Raw genomic sequence first — 18,403 nt, 5'->3', positions numbered from 1 at the left:
AAAATATTTTTAAATAAGTGTTTTCCAAATATAGTTTTCAAAAAATAATTAAGGGGTGTTTTTTTATATTTCTAAAATAAAAATACACATGTTAAATGAGAATTAAAATGTTAAATCTTTTTTTAAGTTTGTAGTTGTCCAAACATCTTTCAATTTTTAAAAACAAATTTTTAAAATAGTTTTCTAAACATATTTTATTCAAAAAAACAACTTTTATTTTTATTTTTTTAAAAAAAACACTTTTATAAAAAGTGTTTTATAAATATTTGTCCAAATGAATATTATGTCTATAAGAATAATCTAAGGTTGCACTTGGGAATATGTATTTGAAATCCATGAATTTCGATTATAGTTTTATTATTAACAATGAAATTTAGTTACACAAAATATCATGTATTTCAAATATCTCTATTGTTAGGTGAACTTGAAATCTATTCTAATTAATATGAAACACTTTATAAACATGTAAAAAGATAGATTTGAAGTTTATGATCTTTTTCATTAAAACTACAAAAATATATTTAAATTTCATGAATTTGAAATGAATCGATCCAAACACAATATAAAAGATCGCTTAGATAGATGGATGGATTTGAGCTGATTTGGATTTTAAAACCACAGCCCAAATTCGCTCTGACCGTTTGGCAAGCTGATGGATTTTAGATTTCAAATCAAATGATATAGCCCATGGATTGGGGCTCTATTTTCCGGCGGATTTGAAATCAACCGTCACCATGTCATTAGAAATCTCTCGGCTTTACTTTGCTTTTCGTCTTTCTTCTTCACGATAGTCAATCCGCGCCGACGCTCTCATCTCGAACTTTTCTCCCGGACACTGAATTAAATCTTCCTTTTTTTTTTCTACCATCTACACTCCTGGATAGTATTGAACTAATATCATGGGCTTTAGCTGTCATTTTTTAATCTAATAAACATTACAAGACGATATTTACTATAACAATATGCAACTCGTACACTGCTTAAATATTCTAGTTTTAGCTTGTGTGAAATTAATTTATATTCCTTGTACTTATCATGAATTATGGTTTTTAAAATTATGGATCAAATTAATATTTTATGAAAATTAGATAATTTCGTCTTTGATAATAATTTTAATAAAATCATGAGATTTTTTAAAAAATAAATAAAAATATGAATTTTTATTTATTTATAATAAAAAGAATTTTACAAGAAAATATACCACATAAGAGTTTTTATATGCATCAAAAAACTCAATTCAAAACGTGATCTCGTGTAAAACCAGCACATAAAAATTAGCCTCCTCCTAGACTTAAAATTAAAAACGGACTGTTGGGAAAACCAAAATTTTTAAAAGATCGGAGGGTTTTGCGAGGAACCCAACATCAAAGAATCTTTCAAGGAATAATCAACACATGATGCAATGGCCTATAACAATGGAATTCAATGTTTAGAGGTACACAACGGAAACACTTACAAAAATACACAACGAAAGGACCCCTCTATTTCCACTAATTCGAAATATAAGACCATGAATTAAAAATAAATTTCAAGTCTCGCATTTCAATTACAAGGTGAAACATTTCACGACCACATTTACATGCACAATCAACAATGAATATTATACATCGAATAGGGATTATATTCATCATTTCGAAAAATTCTAATTAACAATTGATATCAAATAAGTGCAGGACAACCTCAGAGGCCAAGTATTCCTGAAACTCCTGCAATTGGCTGCCGACTACCAGTCACACAACATTCATTTACTTGCGTCAAAAGGATCCAGAAAACTTGCCTGTGTTCTAAAAAGCGGTAGGCGGTAGGCGGGCGGTTACCTACCGCCTAGGCGACTAGGCAGGGTTTTTTTTTAAAGCTTAAATTCATTAAGTGGTTCATGAGTATTATGTTTGTATATGAAATATATATTATTATAAAATTTAAAATTGTAATAATAAATATATATTAATAAATTTTTATACATGAATCATCCACGTCAGTTTACTACTTTACTACAACCGTTGTACAATGAAAATTAAATTTTTTCAACATTTTTTCCAACATAATATATTGATATTAAACCTAAACATCTAACTCTTTTAGTTCATCTCCATATTTTTCCAATACTTCTCCTGTATCAGATTCAAACTCAAAATCCATGGCTTCTTCCTCTTCTTCATCCGATACAAATTCTTCTTCGTGAAGTTCCCTTACATCTTCAACATTTGTCTCAACATCTTCATCTCCACCGTCAACAATCCATCCTTGTGCCATAGTTGCTTCACTAGCAAGTAGAACATCCACTCCTTTTTCTTTTTGCCTTCTCTTCTTGTTGATGATCTTGGCATTGAATTGATCATAAACTAAATTGTTCAACCTTCCGGTATCTAGTCTATTTCTTTTCTTAGTATGAATATACATTAAAAAAATATTAATATTGAATACATATTTAAAAATATATAATAATAAGTATAGAATAATCAATTAAGTACTTACTCCCTCAAAAGTACTCCAATTTCTCTCACAACCGGAATTGTTCATAAATTATTATTTATTAATGTTATTATCCACATTTAAAAATATATAATAATAAGTATAGAATAATCAATCAAGTACATAAACTAAATTGTTCAATCACAAATGTCAAATATGTTTCCAACATTATTCTTTAAAGTATAATTATTATTTATTAATGTTATTATTTTGGTTTTTTTAAAAGTAGAAATCCGGCTAGGCGGTGATATGCATATATACTATAATTAGGAATATCATAATTTGAAAAAACTTTAAGTGTAAACCGCCTAGGCGGATTTTTAATTGTAAAATCGCCTAGGAGGCTTTCGCGCCAGGCGGCGCCCGGACCGCCTAGGCGGCCGATTAATATGGTGGCGTCTAGAAGTTTCGACTAGCCTAAAATCGGGGCGGTTTTGGACCGTCCAGCGCCTAGACGCCGCCTAGGCGGGGATTTTTAGAACACTAACTTGCAAACATTGACTAGAAGACCCAATATCGACAAAAAAAGTAAACGCTGAACCAGAAACAACAAATACAAAGCAAGATATGAGATAAGAGTCACTCGAACAAATATTAATATTAAGAAATAAAGTGAGCCAATATCAAGATGTTCATCAAAGGTTGAAACTAACTTTTAATGATCTATCGTTTCCAATTGCTTCCTTTATAAGGTAATAATCTCAACATTTTTAGAAAGGGCCTGTCCTTGCAACCATTTGTGAGAAATTTGATGTTTCTCGGCATTCGTTGCAGCCATCCAACGTCTAAGACACATTTGGTAGGTTACAGCAGACGAGGAGAGTATCAATCGTTCAAGTGAGGCAACAGTTTTAAGGATGTACAAAATAAAATTATACTCACACCCCTTCCCTCTAAATCCGTTAAATTCCACTTCTTTCAATCGAGTGTCACGCCTGACCATTCTCTCCCGTGCTTGTTTTGGATTAAATGTTGACGTTACCACCTACATTAACAAGAACCAACAGAATTGTAAGTCACAAATAACATTTATAAAGCAAAGCACATTATCATGGTGGAGCAATGTGTAGATGTAATGTTATTAATACCATTGACAATTGGAGCTTGAGTAGAAGGGGGCATGCATCCAGGAATACAACAAGTTCTGATAGATCGAGCTTATTGTGGTATCTTAATATCAAAACTAAATGTCTGAGGTTGCTAAGCTTGCTAATCACTCGATCCAGTTTCCTTCCCTGAGACAACGGTAAAAACTATATAAAATATTTCTACACTTTAAAGAATAAGAATAAATAAATAGTGGATGAGATTTCTCACACCTCAAAGAAGCTCGCATAAGACGTAAAAACCATGGATTCAAGATGAGGCACATCTTTGGCAATTTTTCCAAATACATAAGGAGTTACTTCGCTGCCATAGAACTCGATAACTAAAGTTTGCAGCAATGGTACGTGAGAAAAAGACAATTTCAGTATACTTGCACTATATATTTCAAAATTAATTAGATTGATGGCAGACAAGTCTATCTCTTCCACAAATTTACAGTCATATATAGTCATACTCTTTAACTGGAGATCAAGACCGTGAATTAGTAATTTGGAGGGGAGCGCACAAAATCTTAAGCTCAACGATTGGAGGCTCGAGCAATTCGATAACATGCACTGTACAGCCTCGGAAGTGAAAGCAATAAAATCCAATTCAAGAACTTGGAGAGAATTTTTGTTTGGTATCAGAAAAGAACCGCCCCGCAGGAATAGATGTTTCACCGACGATGCTTCTGTAAGAAAATCAGTAGAAAAAACAGGAAGGCCATTCCCACGCAGATCGTGAAGGGAGCAAAATCCAATGGTAAGTTTCTCCACTCCCATTGTGCCAACGGAATTCATCCATTTCCTAAATGTGTCCAAGATGCATCCACGAAAACAACAAAACAATTTAAAGGACAATATTTTAGAACAAGAATGATGTTGCAAAAAGGTATCCACTCCTTCCGCAAACTTCCTTTGGATCAACTCTTTCCCCATAAGAGTATGATGAGAACCATAACCACCATGCATATCGGAGCAGAAAAATCTGACTTCGTGGATAAGTGTGTAAACTTGCCTCCATCTCTTTGACAAGATGCTTGTCCTAACAGCAGCTTTGGTACCTAATCGCGAGATAATGGAAGAGATGATATGGTCTGGCAATTGACTAATTCTATCTTTCCTTTCCTCTGCTTCAATATCAATATCAAAACCCTTCTGCTTGTCCACAGAAAACCGTTGGTGCGAATATAATAAGAGGTTTAATTGTGAAGCACATATTAGAAAACAAGAACTTCAAAATCTTCAGTTGAATATATCAACAAAGATGTTGAATCATACCTTCACCGGACGTCTCGTAGTAGAAAACCATCCATCCCATGACAAAGCCGAAAAGCCCACGCAAACAAGCGCAAAACATGCAACTTTTGCAAGAAGTGGCGAATTCGGGAGCCCAAAAACTAAAAACAGGAGAATTTAAATTTTGTATAGAAAACCATGCATCCCAACGAATGTGGGGAAAAAGAATAATCATAACCAAGCAATCGAAACGAAGTGAATAAAATATTTTCTACAACAAATTACAAAGTAAAAGTTACCGTTGTGCATCTTTCGCAGAATAATGTCAATGTTTTTGATCCTGTTTCGTGTGACGGCGTTCTCGTTCTCAGTGTATTTGTTCTATTAGGCCTAGTAAAAACAGGCCCAAAATCCAGACCCGTTGCTTTCTTAGAATCAAATATAACTTACCATAAAAACATATGTATAGCCCCCAAGGAAAAAAAAAACAAGAAATTTGATTTGCACCCTCACACCGATTCATATTGAGATGGCAACTATCAACAAAGAGTCGTGCAGTTATCCTTCCCTTGAACTCCATCTCACACTACAACTATAGCTTACAGCTACTTTGAATGGCAGTAAAACTCGCATTTATAAAAAGGAATAAAGAACGTTTCAACAAAAACTGTAGAATCAAAATTAACAGAAAATTATCATAAAAAGCATAAACCTCCAGCTAATAAAAATTAACTGATTCTGTGGATAAAATAGCAAATCATTATTTTAGGTTTATTTTTCTTTCTATTTAACATACATAAGCTGCATGAGGTCAAAATAATCAAATTTCATTCAAAATAAACCAATCTTGGGAAAAGAATCTGTTTGAGGCATCACCTAATCGAACCACGATGGGCGTTGCTGGGTGAAATCGAGGACACTTGAACCAAAGCGATGATCGTTGCTGACCGAGACACAGAATCGTCTAGTCTTCAGATTATTGATGGGCCTAGCATCCAAGCCCACGTTTATTCTTAATCGGTTGTTGGGTACCGATCGGGTATTAACTTGCTACCCGATATCAGAATTCGTCGGGTTCGGGTAATACCGGAACACGCCTAATTATGCAAGTTACCCTGCAAATTATATTGTATCCGGTTTGGTTTAGGTCAGATCGGAATGGTACCTGAACTATCCGATCTGATTGCCCATCCCTACGCCCCATTGGTATATTTAATGGGAAATCGACACTCGATGCTGTATATTTCAAATACTTGTGAGTTATTTTAACTCTCATGTGTATTCGATGTGGTCCCAAAAATTTGTATAGTTTCAATTTGATCTTTATTATCTCTTTTAAAATATGCTCACTTTGGTCCTTTAAGCTAAAATACTTTGAAAATGCCCAAAACACCAATGGTTTCATTACTGTTACAAATTAATTATATTTAGTATCAGAGACGAGGTAAAATTATTTCGAACATACATAATTATTATTCTCGGGTAATTAAATGTTGGAGGAGGAGATTTTTATCAAAATTATGGATCCGAACATATGTTCGAGATGGATAATGTACAAGATATATTCCAACATTCTGGAATATTTAAAACAAGAATATTTAACCTTTGTGACATTATCAAGATTTGCTTTCTTTTTGTCCTCAGCTGTCCATTCAGATTGATGTTTTTCAACCATCTGAGGAGCACCTTCAGTTATTGTTGCAACTATATTTACTTTCACAATTTTCATTGGCCCGTCAGTGATGACACAATGTGGGAGGACCCCAAAATGATTTTCGAGGTTGGTGGAGAAAAACACCCACGTTGAACCAGGTCAAGGAGAAGTCAAATTCCTTACACCAAAGACCCTATGTGTAGCGTCTACTACTAAAATACTAATAGAAATTTTTTTTATAAACTAATTTCGAAAATTACATTTAAACACATGCGTGCAATGACATCTGTAAATCACACATTTTAAAATAAAAAGATCCCCCTACTGAAAAGAATATTGCAGTTAAAAATGTGTTAAATAATCAAACATTAGACTGACGTTTAAAATAATTCAAACCAGAGACATGCAGAAATCATGTCAAACCATCAACATATAAAAACGAAAGTTTATAAAAATATCCAGGTTCACTCCTAACTCATAGACACGATGTGCGAAAAATATGGTCCTCGGGTTAGCTGCGCACATCCAGCTCCACCTGCTCAGTCGTCGGTGTGACGTGTACTACTCAAAATACTACTAGAAATTATTATTTTTTTGTAATTAAATCTCGAAATATACACTTTAATGTATGCGTGCAATAACAGCTGTAAATCACACATTTTAAAATAAAAGTATTCAACTACCGGTGAAAATACTGCAGTTAAAAATAAGACAAATCGCCAAACCCTAGACTGTCGTTAAAATAATTCAAATAAGAGACATGCACAAATCTTGTCAAACCATCAACATATAAAAACGAAAGTGTATAAAAATATCCATGTTCACTCCTAATTCATAGACATGATGTGCGAAAAATATGGTCTCGGGTTAGCATGCGCACATCCAGTTCCACCTGCTCAGTCGTCGACACCTACAGTTTCCTCGTCAATATGCTGACCCGCATCATTCACACCTAGTGAGTCTAAAGACTCAACACGCATGCATCGTTATAAAAAGTACATATATGTAGCACTCAACAGTGAAAAGTACCGTAATTAAAATACATTTCATGATCTTAAAAAGACGCAAGCATAAACATGTTGTGTCAAAGCATAAACATGACGTGTCAAAGCATAAACATGTCCAATCGCATCGTATCAACATATATGTTTTCAATTTTCTTTATTTGAATTCTGTTCATCAGTTGTGACTTTCGTATCACTCAGTTGGAGGTAGATTTGAGCTCTCTTCAAATATTGTTCCAATATATTCATTTGCCAGGAAATCGGCCATTACAATAGCTCCTTCCACTTCTACAAAGCCATAAACTGAACCAACTCAACTGGTTGAATCAGTGGATAATGTTGAACCAAGCAAACATGTGATCTTATTTTCTGCGCCTAAAGAAAACATCCCAACTGAATCACCAGAGATGGAAATATGAGAAGAAATTCTCATAAATATACTAATCTAAAAAATATTTCGTTACATGTGTCTCTTGCACCCATATTGACATATCATTTATCCACGTGAAATGTTAATTAGATTAGGAGTTTAGGAAATTAGCAAAATATTCCTATAACTTAAATCTATTTTTGATTAATTTTTTTTTAACTAGCTAGTCAAAATTTAGTTTTGGATCAATATTATTATTTTTAATTAATTTTTACTTAAAGTTTTTTTTTTTTGCGGTGTTGATATGAGACTGATCATAGTAACATGTTTATAATATTAATAGAAATTACTGACGTGTCTTACTCAAATTTAGCGTTGTAGCGATAAAAACTAAAAATAGATTAATTTATTGTATTAAAATAAAATTTTGACTACTTATTTACTAAATTCCTCAATAAACTAATTTGCCGGACGATTTTTATAATTTTTCCACCCGCTATGTATTATATAAACAGGATAAATTAACAAACTAATACGGGGAAAAACAATTAATCAGAAATATACAATTTCTCAAGTGAATAAATATTTGGAGAACACTATTGCCATTTTTTAATTTAACCAGCTCCCACTCCTTCTGCTCATATCTTACTTAGAGTAGGTCTTTCATAAGACGGTTTCACGGATCTTTATTCGTGAGACGAATCAATCATGTCCATATTTAAAATAAAAATTAATAAATTTGACATAAAAAATAATAATTTTTCATGGATGACCCATATAGAATATCTATTTCACAAAATTAACCCGTGAGACAGTCTCACAGAAATTTTTGTGTCTTAATTAAGCTAAGTCTTTGGCCACCATAAGGTGGGAAAGATATGACATTTATTGTTCCCACATTTTTGTTCCATATAACACAGTGTTTAGATTTTCTAAATAAACATCCTTCAAGATAATTATTCCTTAAAAAAGTAATTAGGGTGTTGTTCAATATAAAAAAATTTAATTATTTCAATGATTTTGGTGGATTTTAAAATTCTAGAGATATTTAATTTAGATTTTTATAAATTTCATAGAAATTTAGTGATATCCAAATTTAATTTTTGTAAAGTTTTATAAAATAATGTGACATTCAAACTTGATTTTTTAATCGGAAATGCTGCTAAAAATGTCGCATGCCATTTTTTTTTCATATATTCTTTATCTAGATGGATTGGCTAATTATTTTTGAATAAATTACTCCCACTCAACTCCATGTTTCGAGTTGGCTGAGTCCTTTGCTGTTAGTTCCCAAAATATCAAATGGTCACCCGGGATAGTTTTGGTGTCAGCATAACTCGGTTACTCCACGCTGGCATTGAATTCGCTTAAAAACTTTGAAGCATTCTCCACCGCAACTTGCAGCTCCGCCTTGTCGGTCTTGTCCCAGTCAATGCCGAGCACATGTTCTTTCGCCAAACGATTTGGAATTGCGCCACCGATTTATGGAACCTGGTGATTCGGAGAATGTCGCCATCTCGGTATCGGTACAGACCTGCGTAAGTGGTGATAACAAGTTCATATTCATTTCCGATTTCAACATCTGCGAGATCAACGAGTTTGGGAGGGGAATCAGGAGCTAGCCCACTAGTGGAATGCGGCAGGTACTCATCTAAATAAGCCATATTAATTCGGAATGATGGTGCGTGAAACTTGGGATGGATTAGTCATAGGATTGAGATTGAGCCCAAAATAACACTCGGATGATGCATACATTGTGCATGCTTTAGTCGATCTGCCATTACAATAATCTAGAGTCGGAATTTATTGAGCCATTGCACAACAATCATATCAAGATATTGGCCAAATTAAATCCTAGTAATAATTCATTCCATTTTTCTTTCCCACACTCAATAAAATCAGCTAACATGGGTCCGGTCTCGAAATTCGACTCATGCATTCACGGACCCCTTGGTTGGAAATTTTCGTGCTCAACCACCCGGTTCGGATATCATTTGCAAGTTGCTTCCAATTGAGTAGGGATGACAATTTTTTTTCGAATTCAACGGAAAATCCAATACCGATCCTAATTAAGGAGAGTATAGAAGAGATTTTTTGAACTCTATTAATCGGATATTGTCTCTTTCGTTACCGCCTTATTAAATTGATGTTTTATTTTTAAATTAGTATATATATGGATTGGTTTGTCATCAAATTCGTACACACACATGGTTTTTAACCATCTATCTTCTAACAATGCTACTTTATCAATATTAATAGATTAGATTTTTCTGATAAATTTATATTTTTACTATTACATTTCGTTAAATACAAGAAATATCACTATTTTGAAATCATAACTTTCATGTACAAATATTTTTAAAAGTTGTTTGCCTCCCCAAGATTTTCAAACTCAGCTTCCTCTCATCTTTTTTTGGTTCATCCCACTTATATAGGGTTATATATTAAATTTTTTTATTAAAAATTTAGAATATATATTTTAGCACGGAGTTTTTTCCCCTTATTATTCCTTTTGTTTACAAATGTTCAATAATCGGAAAAAAAAAATTATAAGAAACAACACTTCAATTGAGAGAGCAATCGAAACGTGATATTTGGGTTTTTGTGCGATCTAAAATGTTTGAAATGTTCTTTTTGTTGAGTCACCGTTTTTTCGCATCTAAGGCGCAGCGGAAGTTTAATTTTTTTTTTCAACAATCGAAACAATTCTTGGACGTCGTATGCTAAAAAAACATTCATAGAGTGTATAAATTGTTATACATGCGAGTATTGAATGCTTAGATTCCAAAATATTTCAGATTTAAGCGGATATAGACCTTCTTATAACTCCATGCGAACAGATCATTGTCTTTGATCGTCTAATTAGGTCCACGATCAGAAACCACAATATATTGAATGTAACTTTAGCATAATCTTTTTTAGTCTGGCTCAACTTTGGAATACTCCTACTCATACATATGTTGTGTTATATAGACAATATAGTAGACAGAATGTCAATTTTAGTCCTGTCTATATTGGTTTGTGATATTTTTATTCATGTATGTTTCGTTTAATCAATTATAGTCTTGTTTTTTTTAATCAATTTTAATTANAGACCTTCTTATAACTCCATGCGAACAGATCATTGGCTTTGATCGTCTAATTAGGTCCACGATCAGAAACCACAATATATTGAATGTAACTTTAGCATTATCTTTTTTAGTCTGGCTCAACTTTGGAATACTCCTGCTCATACATATGTTGTGTTATATAGACAATATAATAGACAGAATGTCAATTTTAGTCCTGTCTATATTGGTGTGGGATATTTTTATTCATGTATGTTTCGTTTAATCAATTATAGTCTTGTTTTTTTAATCAATTTTAATTATTTTAAAATCATGTAAATAAATTACTACTATAGTTGTTAAAAATTATCATTATATTATAAACATATATGTATATCTCAAAAAAAAATTAATTACATACTTGCAAAAAAATTAACAATAAAATTGATAATTTAATGAAATTATTTCTTTGAGAAGAACAAAAATTGATAAAAAATAGTTATAGGACTACAATTTATTCAGCGAAACACACATGATAAAAAAATATTATTTATGAATACATGGTTGACTAAAGTTGATATTTTGTNCGAAAATGACATTAAAAAACGAACAAAAAGAAAAGAATCCGAATGAATGTATCGTAGTTCCATATCGTCCAAGCAAATATATATAATAAAGCCCATGGCCCAATGTATAGAGGCTGTTTTTAAATAAGGAAATAGAGCAAAGCCCAGCCCAAAGTAAAGAATCCATAGATCTTCTGCACTGCCCATATTGAATTTGCTCCACTCTGCATGGGTCATTTAAAATATAATATATCACGTAAATGAATTTAAATTCTTATTAATTTAGTAAATGATTCATAATTTTCTGATCGACACATTTTCATAAAATCTTGCATTTTTGACGTTGTCCTGAAAAAGTTATAAAGTAATGTACCTGGTTGTTGGTCGTGGTGGCAGGAGAAAGAGCTCCTAGTTCTGCGCTAGGCGAAGGAGCTCCAGTGGGAGGAGCTGGAGGGCTCGACAACAGGGGAGATGGAGCCGGAGGTTGAGCAGGAACAGGAGTGGGAGGAGGAGGAGCGATTGTTGGGGGTGGACTAGGAGTGGGACTAGGAGCGATTGTTGGGGGTGGACTAGGAGTGGGAGGAGGAGGAGGAGACGGCGTGGGTGGAGGGGGAGTTGGAGCTAGCGCAGGAACGGCCGGTGGTGGACTGGCGGGTGGAGGAGTAGCAACCGGTGCCGGAGGAGGAGAAGCAGGACTCGCCACTGGAGGAGGCGGTGAAGTAGCAGCAGCAGGTGGTGGAGATGATGCTGGAGGTGGAGAGGTGGGAGGAGGCGAAGCCGCGATGGGGGTGAGCGGAACAGGAGGAGGACTCGCCGGAGCTTGTCCAAAGACGGCGGCCACGGCGATGTAGATCGAGACAATGAATAGAAGGCGTGTCGGAGCCATCGCCGCAGAATTTAACTCGATATTCTTAACGTGCGCACCTCCTTAACATGCAGTAATAAGAGAGAGTGCTGTGTGTGAGATCGGTGGGATTTGAATGGCGAGTATAAATAGAATGGGTGTCTTATATAAAGGCGGTTTTGCACGATATTGAACTTGGTCGATTCTAATCATCTTTAAGTTTTGAATCTAACTTTAATAAAATATTTTTTAAATCACAACGTCCATTCATATTTTTCTAGATTGATAATAAATTTTTATTTTAAGTGACGAAATTTAAAATTTTATTTTCATATATTTACTATTTAATAATGTATTTCACATCTATCTTTCTCGCATTGCTATAATTTTTGTATTCGATTAAGAAGATAAGTGTCAAATATACGAAATAAATCAAAGGTAAATGCGGAAAACTCGAGATGAATCGAAGTTTTTGAACAATATAATCGACTGTATTATATTTGATCTTGTGTAAATGTAATACGAATAATGCAAACTACCGTTTCAGACTTTTACAATACAAATACTAAATCGATAATTTTGCATCATTCAACATTTACAACTACAAATTTCATTTATAAAAAATATTTTTTAAAATAAACCTTTTATCTAATAAGCTTTCCCCCCCAACGTTTCTATTTCGGTATTTCCTTGTTCACATCCTAAAATTAATTGCATTCTTTTTTAAAAAAATGGAAATTAATTTATATATATATATATCCTAATTATCGGATATTCGAGAAACCGGGAAGAGTGAAAATCAAGCACACCGTATGTTGAGCAGAGGGACCCTCAACACAGTCGGCCTAATTAAGTTTTGTCTGCTCACACGTGTCTTGATCTGGTTGGTCTTGCATTGATGTTGGACAATGTACGTAATGATTTTGCTTTGAAACCAATTTTACGTTGCCTTTCTGCTAATCATGGCGTGGCTGTAAATTATTATTATTATTCTTTATTTTTATTTTTAATCATGGGAAGCTCGTATAAAAGCCAACTGACGTGAAATAAAAGGTTAGAAATGTCAATCGGATCGGGTGGGTCGATTTTGGATCAACCTGTGAATTTTTTTCCAACTCAAAAACCTTCAACTCGAACACGAACCCGTCTAACCCGAATTTTATTTAATTTTTTTAAAAAAAATTAAATAAAAANATATGTAATATTTTCAAAAAAAAAAAAAAGAATTCTGGTCAACCCATGACCCAACCGAAACCCGTCTAACCCGACCTGAACCGAACCCGAAAAACCTCAACCTGAACCTGATTTTTTTCGTATTGAGTCGTGTCAACTTGACGAGTCGTGTTTATTTATTCACCCTTAAAAAGTAGGATGAGTGCTGGACTAAGGCCTGTTTGGTGAGACCATCAATTCATGCCTCTATCGGTCGGGGAATGATTGTTTTGATAATAATAAGGTCTCCCCACCAACCGAAGGTTGTAATCTTGCTTCTTTTTTTTGAAGGTGTAATCTTGCTTTCTTAGATTGATGATTTGATTCAATTTTTGCCCACCATTTAAGATCATTTCTACTCTAAAAATATGGATTCAAATGTTGGTTTTTATAGTAGAAAAAGACGACATGATGTTACTATAAAAAAAAATCGTCTTATTTTCGATAGTTTTAGGTATGTTACATTTGGCTTTATGTATTTGATATTCACAAATTTTTGGTTTGTTCGAGTAGATCCATTTAACAATAAATTTCAAATACTCAACTAATTAATTGTTAAACCGTTTCTTCAATATCTTATCGAACCTAAATCCTCTAATTCCAAACACACAAACTTAGATATTTATCCGACTTAAAGGCCTTAAAAAAACTTGGGCCTTAAAAGATACGAGTCCATTTTCACAAATTGATCCAGCCCAATTAAGGGGTAATTAGTAAATATATGTCCAAATGGGTCAGAACATTCGGGTTCGGGTTTCGAGTTCCCCACACTTTCGTTTTTCAAGACTCTTATCTTCTTCCTTTCAAGCCCTAAAGCCGTTCATTAAATTCTCCCAAATACTGCTGCCAATGGCGATTTCTCTGGGTGTCTTCTCGAGTGTCTACACAGTTCATACGGTGTCGTTCTTGAACTCTTCCGCGGCTGGGAGTTCCCGGCTCCTTCCCTCTAACTTGCGTGCTGTGCGTGCGGTGACGGTCGCTGCTGCTTCGAAGCCGGCTACGGAGACGAAGAAGCGTGAGCCGAGGGGTATAATGAAGCCTCGCCGGATCTCTCCGGAAATGCAGGCCTTTCTTGGCGGCGGCGTCACTGAGATTCCCCGTACGCAAGCACTCAAAGAGATTTGGGCGTACATCAAACAGTACGACCTTCAGGTATACGCGTGTTATAAATTTTACGCCAAGTTTTATGAAAAACCAAAGCCTGTTTGAGTTTTCATTTTTCTTGCTAAATATACTTGTGATTTATGATGCTTCAGCTGAGGCATCGCACTTCGTGACATTCTATTTGCTAACAAAATTCATCATCAGTGCTGTATATCTGTTTGTCGAACTTGCAGTGGCTGATTCGAACATTGTTTAGGTACTTTAGACTTGCATTGTTGCTGTGCATGCCTTTTCTAAGAATGAAATTGTTCGGTGTGGAGCTTATATTTTTGTCATCGGAGCATTCACGTATGATGGATCACTCTAAATGTTGAACAGATAACTTAGGAGAATAAACTTCATTAACATCATATAACTTCAAATTAGCACTTTAAGTCCCTTTACCTCAAATGTTACATTTTACTTGCTGGTTTTAGTTGTCGAAAAGTTTTAGTTGCTAGAAATCATCGATAAGGTCGGAGGATTCTTTGTTGTCCACCAGTAGAGGAGTATTAACATTGACTTCGGCGTTGTCGATACAGCGTACAACTATTTACTCACTTTTCACATAGCTGCAACATTTTCTTATTCTCATGTCTCTCCATTTGACAACTACTTGCTGTCAAGTTTTCTTTTAGCCAGCTGATTTTGCAGATACATAATTCTAGTTTGCTCATGTTTTTTTAATCAGAAGTTTCTATGGTTTATGCTGTATTTGGGTATTCTTCTGAATTTGGGTTATCATAAAAGATTTCATGGTTAAATGAAGAAAACAATTGGGTTATCTTTGGTGCCATCTAACGTGCATCCTGTTTCTGATTACCTCAAACAATTTTCATGTGGGGTTGCTACACTGTATTTTTGTTATTAATATAAGATTCCTTGATCAATATTGACTTTTACGATTCGTAGTTTTCAAGTGTTTGTCACAAATATTACATGATTTTTCCCGTGTGACTTGGTTTTATCTTCACCTAAGGATCCTGCGGACAAGAAAGTCATCATTTGTGATGAGAAGCTGAAGAAAATTTTCGGAGGAAAGGAACGTATTGGGTTTCTTGAGATTGCTGGTTTGATCAATCCACACTTTCTTAAATGAGAAAGTAACCTACTATAAGGAGTGTGTCTCTACAGCACAAAAACGAAAAGCCACTTTACATTAGTGAGGTGTGTTCTTTATTACATCTCTTAGGAAGCTCTAGTACACTCTGGCTTTGCCTTTTCTTTCCTTCCCTTAAAGCCAAGCATCTTCAATTAGATCATTACTAGTTTATGAGTAATTTTGCTAAGGATCTACTTGTAAACTTCAAATGTGGTGCTTGTAGTAATTAATCGGTATCATGGTTTTCCAACTTGTCGTGCTCTCTAGTTTACATGGATTCAGTTTAATCTTGAGCTTTTGTGGGACATCTGCCATGATATTTACTCGATCATGTCATCAATTTTATTTACAAAGTGTGACCTCAAATCTGGGGGTTATCATCTTCCCTTCGGCTCGATCTCAGCCAAGTCAAGATTTTCACGGAGATCGAAATTAATTGATGAATTTTCATGTAGTCAAGTCTTTAGACAAATGAAACGATGTGTAGATGCCATATTCCTTTGAGGGAAGTTAAGTAAGTGGCTATAACTTTGGGAGATGATTGTTTTCATTATTGGGAATTTTTTTCCCATATTTGAATATAAAAAGGTTAATTTTTTTTTTCGTAAGACAATTATATTCACATATTTTTGGCGTAATAATAATAATAATTACTTATAATTCAAAATAATTTCATATAAATGTTATGTTATTATATTATAATCTGGCACGAAATGACTTATTTAAAAAATTTAAATCCTCTCTTCAATTTTTAAAAATCCTCTATATTTAATTAAAATACCTATCAATCAAGCAATATATGATAATGTGTTGGCTCGAACATTATTGAGGGTGGAAATGGTGAAGGCAGCGGTTGGCTGGTGACTTGGTGTGATAGGATTATAAACCATGTATTTGATTATGACTTCCAGAGTTTTCTTTTTAAGAATTGAAATATATATATGTGTGAAATTTAATATTTTAATATTGAATATTTGAATATTGAAGGTTGAATATTTGAATGTTGAAAATTAGTTAAAATTAGGTGTTGAATATTGAAATTTGTGTGTGACGATGAAGGTAATGCTGTAATTTATTTTTGGATTATTTGTAAAGATTTTCTATAAATAAATATCTCATTTGTGAAGAAAATCACAATCGAGTTGAGAGAAAAATATCATAAAGTGTGTAGTGTGATAATTTTGAGAGTTTGATATCTTTACTTTTTACCGTAAATTTTTAATTTTTCACAACACGTTATCAGCACGAAGCTCTAAAATTCCTCTATATTTTTCCAAACTCCAAAACAGAANNAGAAAAATATTATAAAGTGTGTAGTGTGATAATTTTGAGAGTTTGATATTTTTACTTTTTACCGTAAATTTTTAATTTTTCACAACACGTTATCAGCATGAAGCTCTAAAATTCCTCTATATTTTTCCAAACTCCAAAACAGAATAAAAAAATAACAAAATTAATAATATTTATTTTATTGTTTATTTATTTATTGTTTATATATTTACTATATAATATAATGTTATTATAAATAATAAAAATAAATTTTTCAAAAAACTTGTTATAAATCCTGGGAGGATGTTAAGACGACATCCCACACTCCTGGTAAGGGATACGACAAGTATAAAAGCCTATAAGGTTTTTAAACAAAATAACTTATGACACCTAATTATAATAATGTGATATGATATACATAATTATTTAAATATGACTAATATTATATACACCATATTATTACCATAAAATTATACAAATACATACATTTATTTTCTTATACACCAACGGTAATAAACGGTAACAAAACGGCTAGTTTTTGCTCTATAAATACAATCTCACAAATACATTCAATCACTCCAACTTTCTCTTCTTCTCTAAAAATTATTCTTCATCAAATTTTCGAAGAAAAAAAGAAGATGGCTTTCACGAGGTTATTTTTAATTATTTTGGTTATCATACTCACCAGTCTTGTATTTATCGGAGAATATCCTCCTCGTGTGTTTTCTTTATTTTTACGAATACTTGTACTTGTTGTTTATCCATTACTTTGTATTGCAATATTCATTAACTAATAAAATGCATCGTAATTTTTAGTACCACCATGGCAAACTTGGCAAAGCTCGAATTCATCGCTCTTGATATTACTGGGAAAAACTATATGCCATGGACTCTTGATGTAGAAATGCATCTTGAGTCATTGGGTCTAAGCGAGACCATTAAAGAAAATGGTATATCTTCATCACAAGAAAAAGCAAAAGCTATAATATTTTTACGACGACACCTTGATGAAGGTTTAAAATGTGAATATCTCATCGAAAAAGATCCCATGGCTCTGTGGAAAGGATTAAAAGAGAGATTTGAACATATAAGGGAAGTTATACTTCCGACCGCCCGTGATGAATGGAATATGTTAAGATTCCAAGACTTTAAAAAAGTCAGTGATTACAATTCAGCGATGTATAGAATAATCTCGCAGTTAAAATTTTGTGGACATGAGGTTACAGAATCGGAAATGCTTGAAAAAACATTTTCCACGTTTCACGCATCAAATATAACACTACAGCAACAATATAGAGTGCGTGGATTTGCGAGATATTCTGAACTCATCGCCTGTCTTCTTGTGGCGGAAAAGAACAACGAGCTATTAATGAGAAATCATCAGTCCCGACCCACT

At 33.5% G+C, this 18,403-nt stretch overlaps 3 protein-coding genes and 1 pseudogene across 5 annotated transcripts; 1 reads left to right on the top strand and 3 right to left on the bottom strand.

Annotated features, from left to right (window-relative positions):
- Positions 1–1,674: 1,674 nt before the first annotated feature.
- On the bottom strand, positions 1,675–5,660 carry LOC140988917 (F-box/FBD/LRR-repeat protein At1g51370-like). Of its 3 annotated transcripts, none has more exons than XM_073458007.1 (7): positions 5,096–5,660; positions 4,839–4,957; positions 4,038–4,736; positions 3,792–3,806; positions 3,561–3,707; positions 2,965–3,457; positions 1,675–1,777 (listed from the first exon to the last, which is right to left on the bottom strand). In XM_073458007.1, exons 1-6 carry the CDS (start codon positions 5,103–5,105, stop codon positions 3,158–3,160), a joined length of 1,290 nt encoding a protein of 429 aa, XP_073314108.1. In that variant the 5' UTR covers positions 5,106–5,660; the 3' UTR covers positions 1,675–1,777; positions 2,965–3,157. The 3 variants fall into 3 exon arrangements, with proteins under 3 accessions (XP_073314108.1, XP_073314106.1, XP_073314107.1); XM_073458005.1 differs by having other exon boundaries at positions 2,965–3,073; positions 3,140–3,457; positions 3,792–4,736; positions 5,096–5,657; XM_073458006.1 differs by having other exon boundaries at positions 3,792–4,715; positions 5,096–5,656.
- Positions 5,661–9,060: 3,400 nt separating this feature from the next.
- Positions 9,061–9,639, bottom strand: LOC140987715 (indole-3-acetic acid-amido synthetase GH3.2-like; annotated as a pseudogene).
- Positions 9,640–11,451: 1,812 nt separating this feature from the next.
- Positions 11,452–12,435, bottom strand: LOC140988671 (uncharacterized). Its single transcript, XM_073457709.1, has 2 exons — positions 11,811–12,435; positions 11,452–11,661 (listed from the first exon to the last, which is right to left on the bottom strand). The coding sequence occupies exons 1-2, from the start codon at positions 12,321–12,323 to the stop codon at positions 11,578–11,580; spliced, it is 597 nt and encodes a 198-aa protein (XP_073313810.1). The 5' UTR covers positions 12,324–12,435; the 3' UTR covers positions 11,452–11,577.
- Positions 12,436–14,231: 1,796 nt separating this feature from the next.
- Positions 14,232–15,988, top strand: LOC140988873 (uncharacterized). The gene is made up of 2 exons (XM_073457947.1): positions 14,232–14,645; positions 15,616–15,988. The coding sequence occupies exons 1-2, from the start codon at positions 14,343–14,345 to the stop codon at positions 15,733–15,735; spliced, it is 423 nt and encodes a 140-aa protein (XP_073314048.1). The 5' UTR covers positions 14,232–14,342; the 3' UTR covers positions 15,736–15,988.
- Positions 15,989–18,403: the final 2,415 nt, after the last annotated feature.

This window comes from Primulina huaijiensis, chromosome 11 (genome assembly GCF_012295235.1).
Source record: "Primulina huaijiensis isolate GDHJ02 chromosome 11, ASM1229523v2, whole genome shotgun sequence".
Lineage (NCBI taxonomy): Eukaryota > Viridiplantae > Streptophyta > Magnoliopsida > Lamiales > Gesneriaceae > Primulina > Primulina huaijiensis.
The sequence above is the reverse complement of the archived record's forward strand: the minus strand, read 5'-3'. Positions and strand labels throughout refer to the sequence as shown.

What these genes read in the sequence shown, in the direction of transcription:
- LOC140988917 (XM_073458005.1), bottom strand. An exon ending in CTTATGCGAGCTTCTTTGAG is followed by an intron (nt 3,708 to 3,791) that starts GTGTGAGAAATC and finishes CCGTTGTCTCAG; the next exon opens with GGAAGGAAACTGGATCGAGT. An exon ending in TCAAGCTCCAATTGTCAATG is followed by an intron (nt 3,458 to 3,560) that starts GTATTAATAACA and finishes TTGTTAATGTAG; the next exon opens with GTGGTAACGTCAACATTTAA.
- LOC140988671 (XM_073457709.1), bottom strand. Translation starts at nt 12,323, where the DNA reads ATGGCTCCGACACGCCTTCTATTCATTGTCTCGATCTACATCGCCGTG. An exon ending in CCACCACGACCAACAACCAG is followed by an intron (nt 11,662 to 11,810) that starts GTACATTACTTT and finishes TGACCCATGCAG; the next exon opens with AGTGGAGCAAATTCAATATG.
- LOC140988873 (XM_073457947.1), top strand. Translation starts at nt 14,343, where the DNA reads ATGGCGATTTCTCTGGGTGTCTTCTCGAGTGTCTACACAGTTCATACG. An exon ending in TCAAACAGTACGACCTTCAG is followed by an intron (nt 14,646 to 15,615) that starts GTATACGCGTGT and finishes TCTTCACCTAAG; the next exon opens with GATCCTGCGGACAAGAAAGT.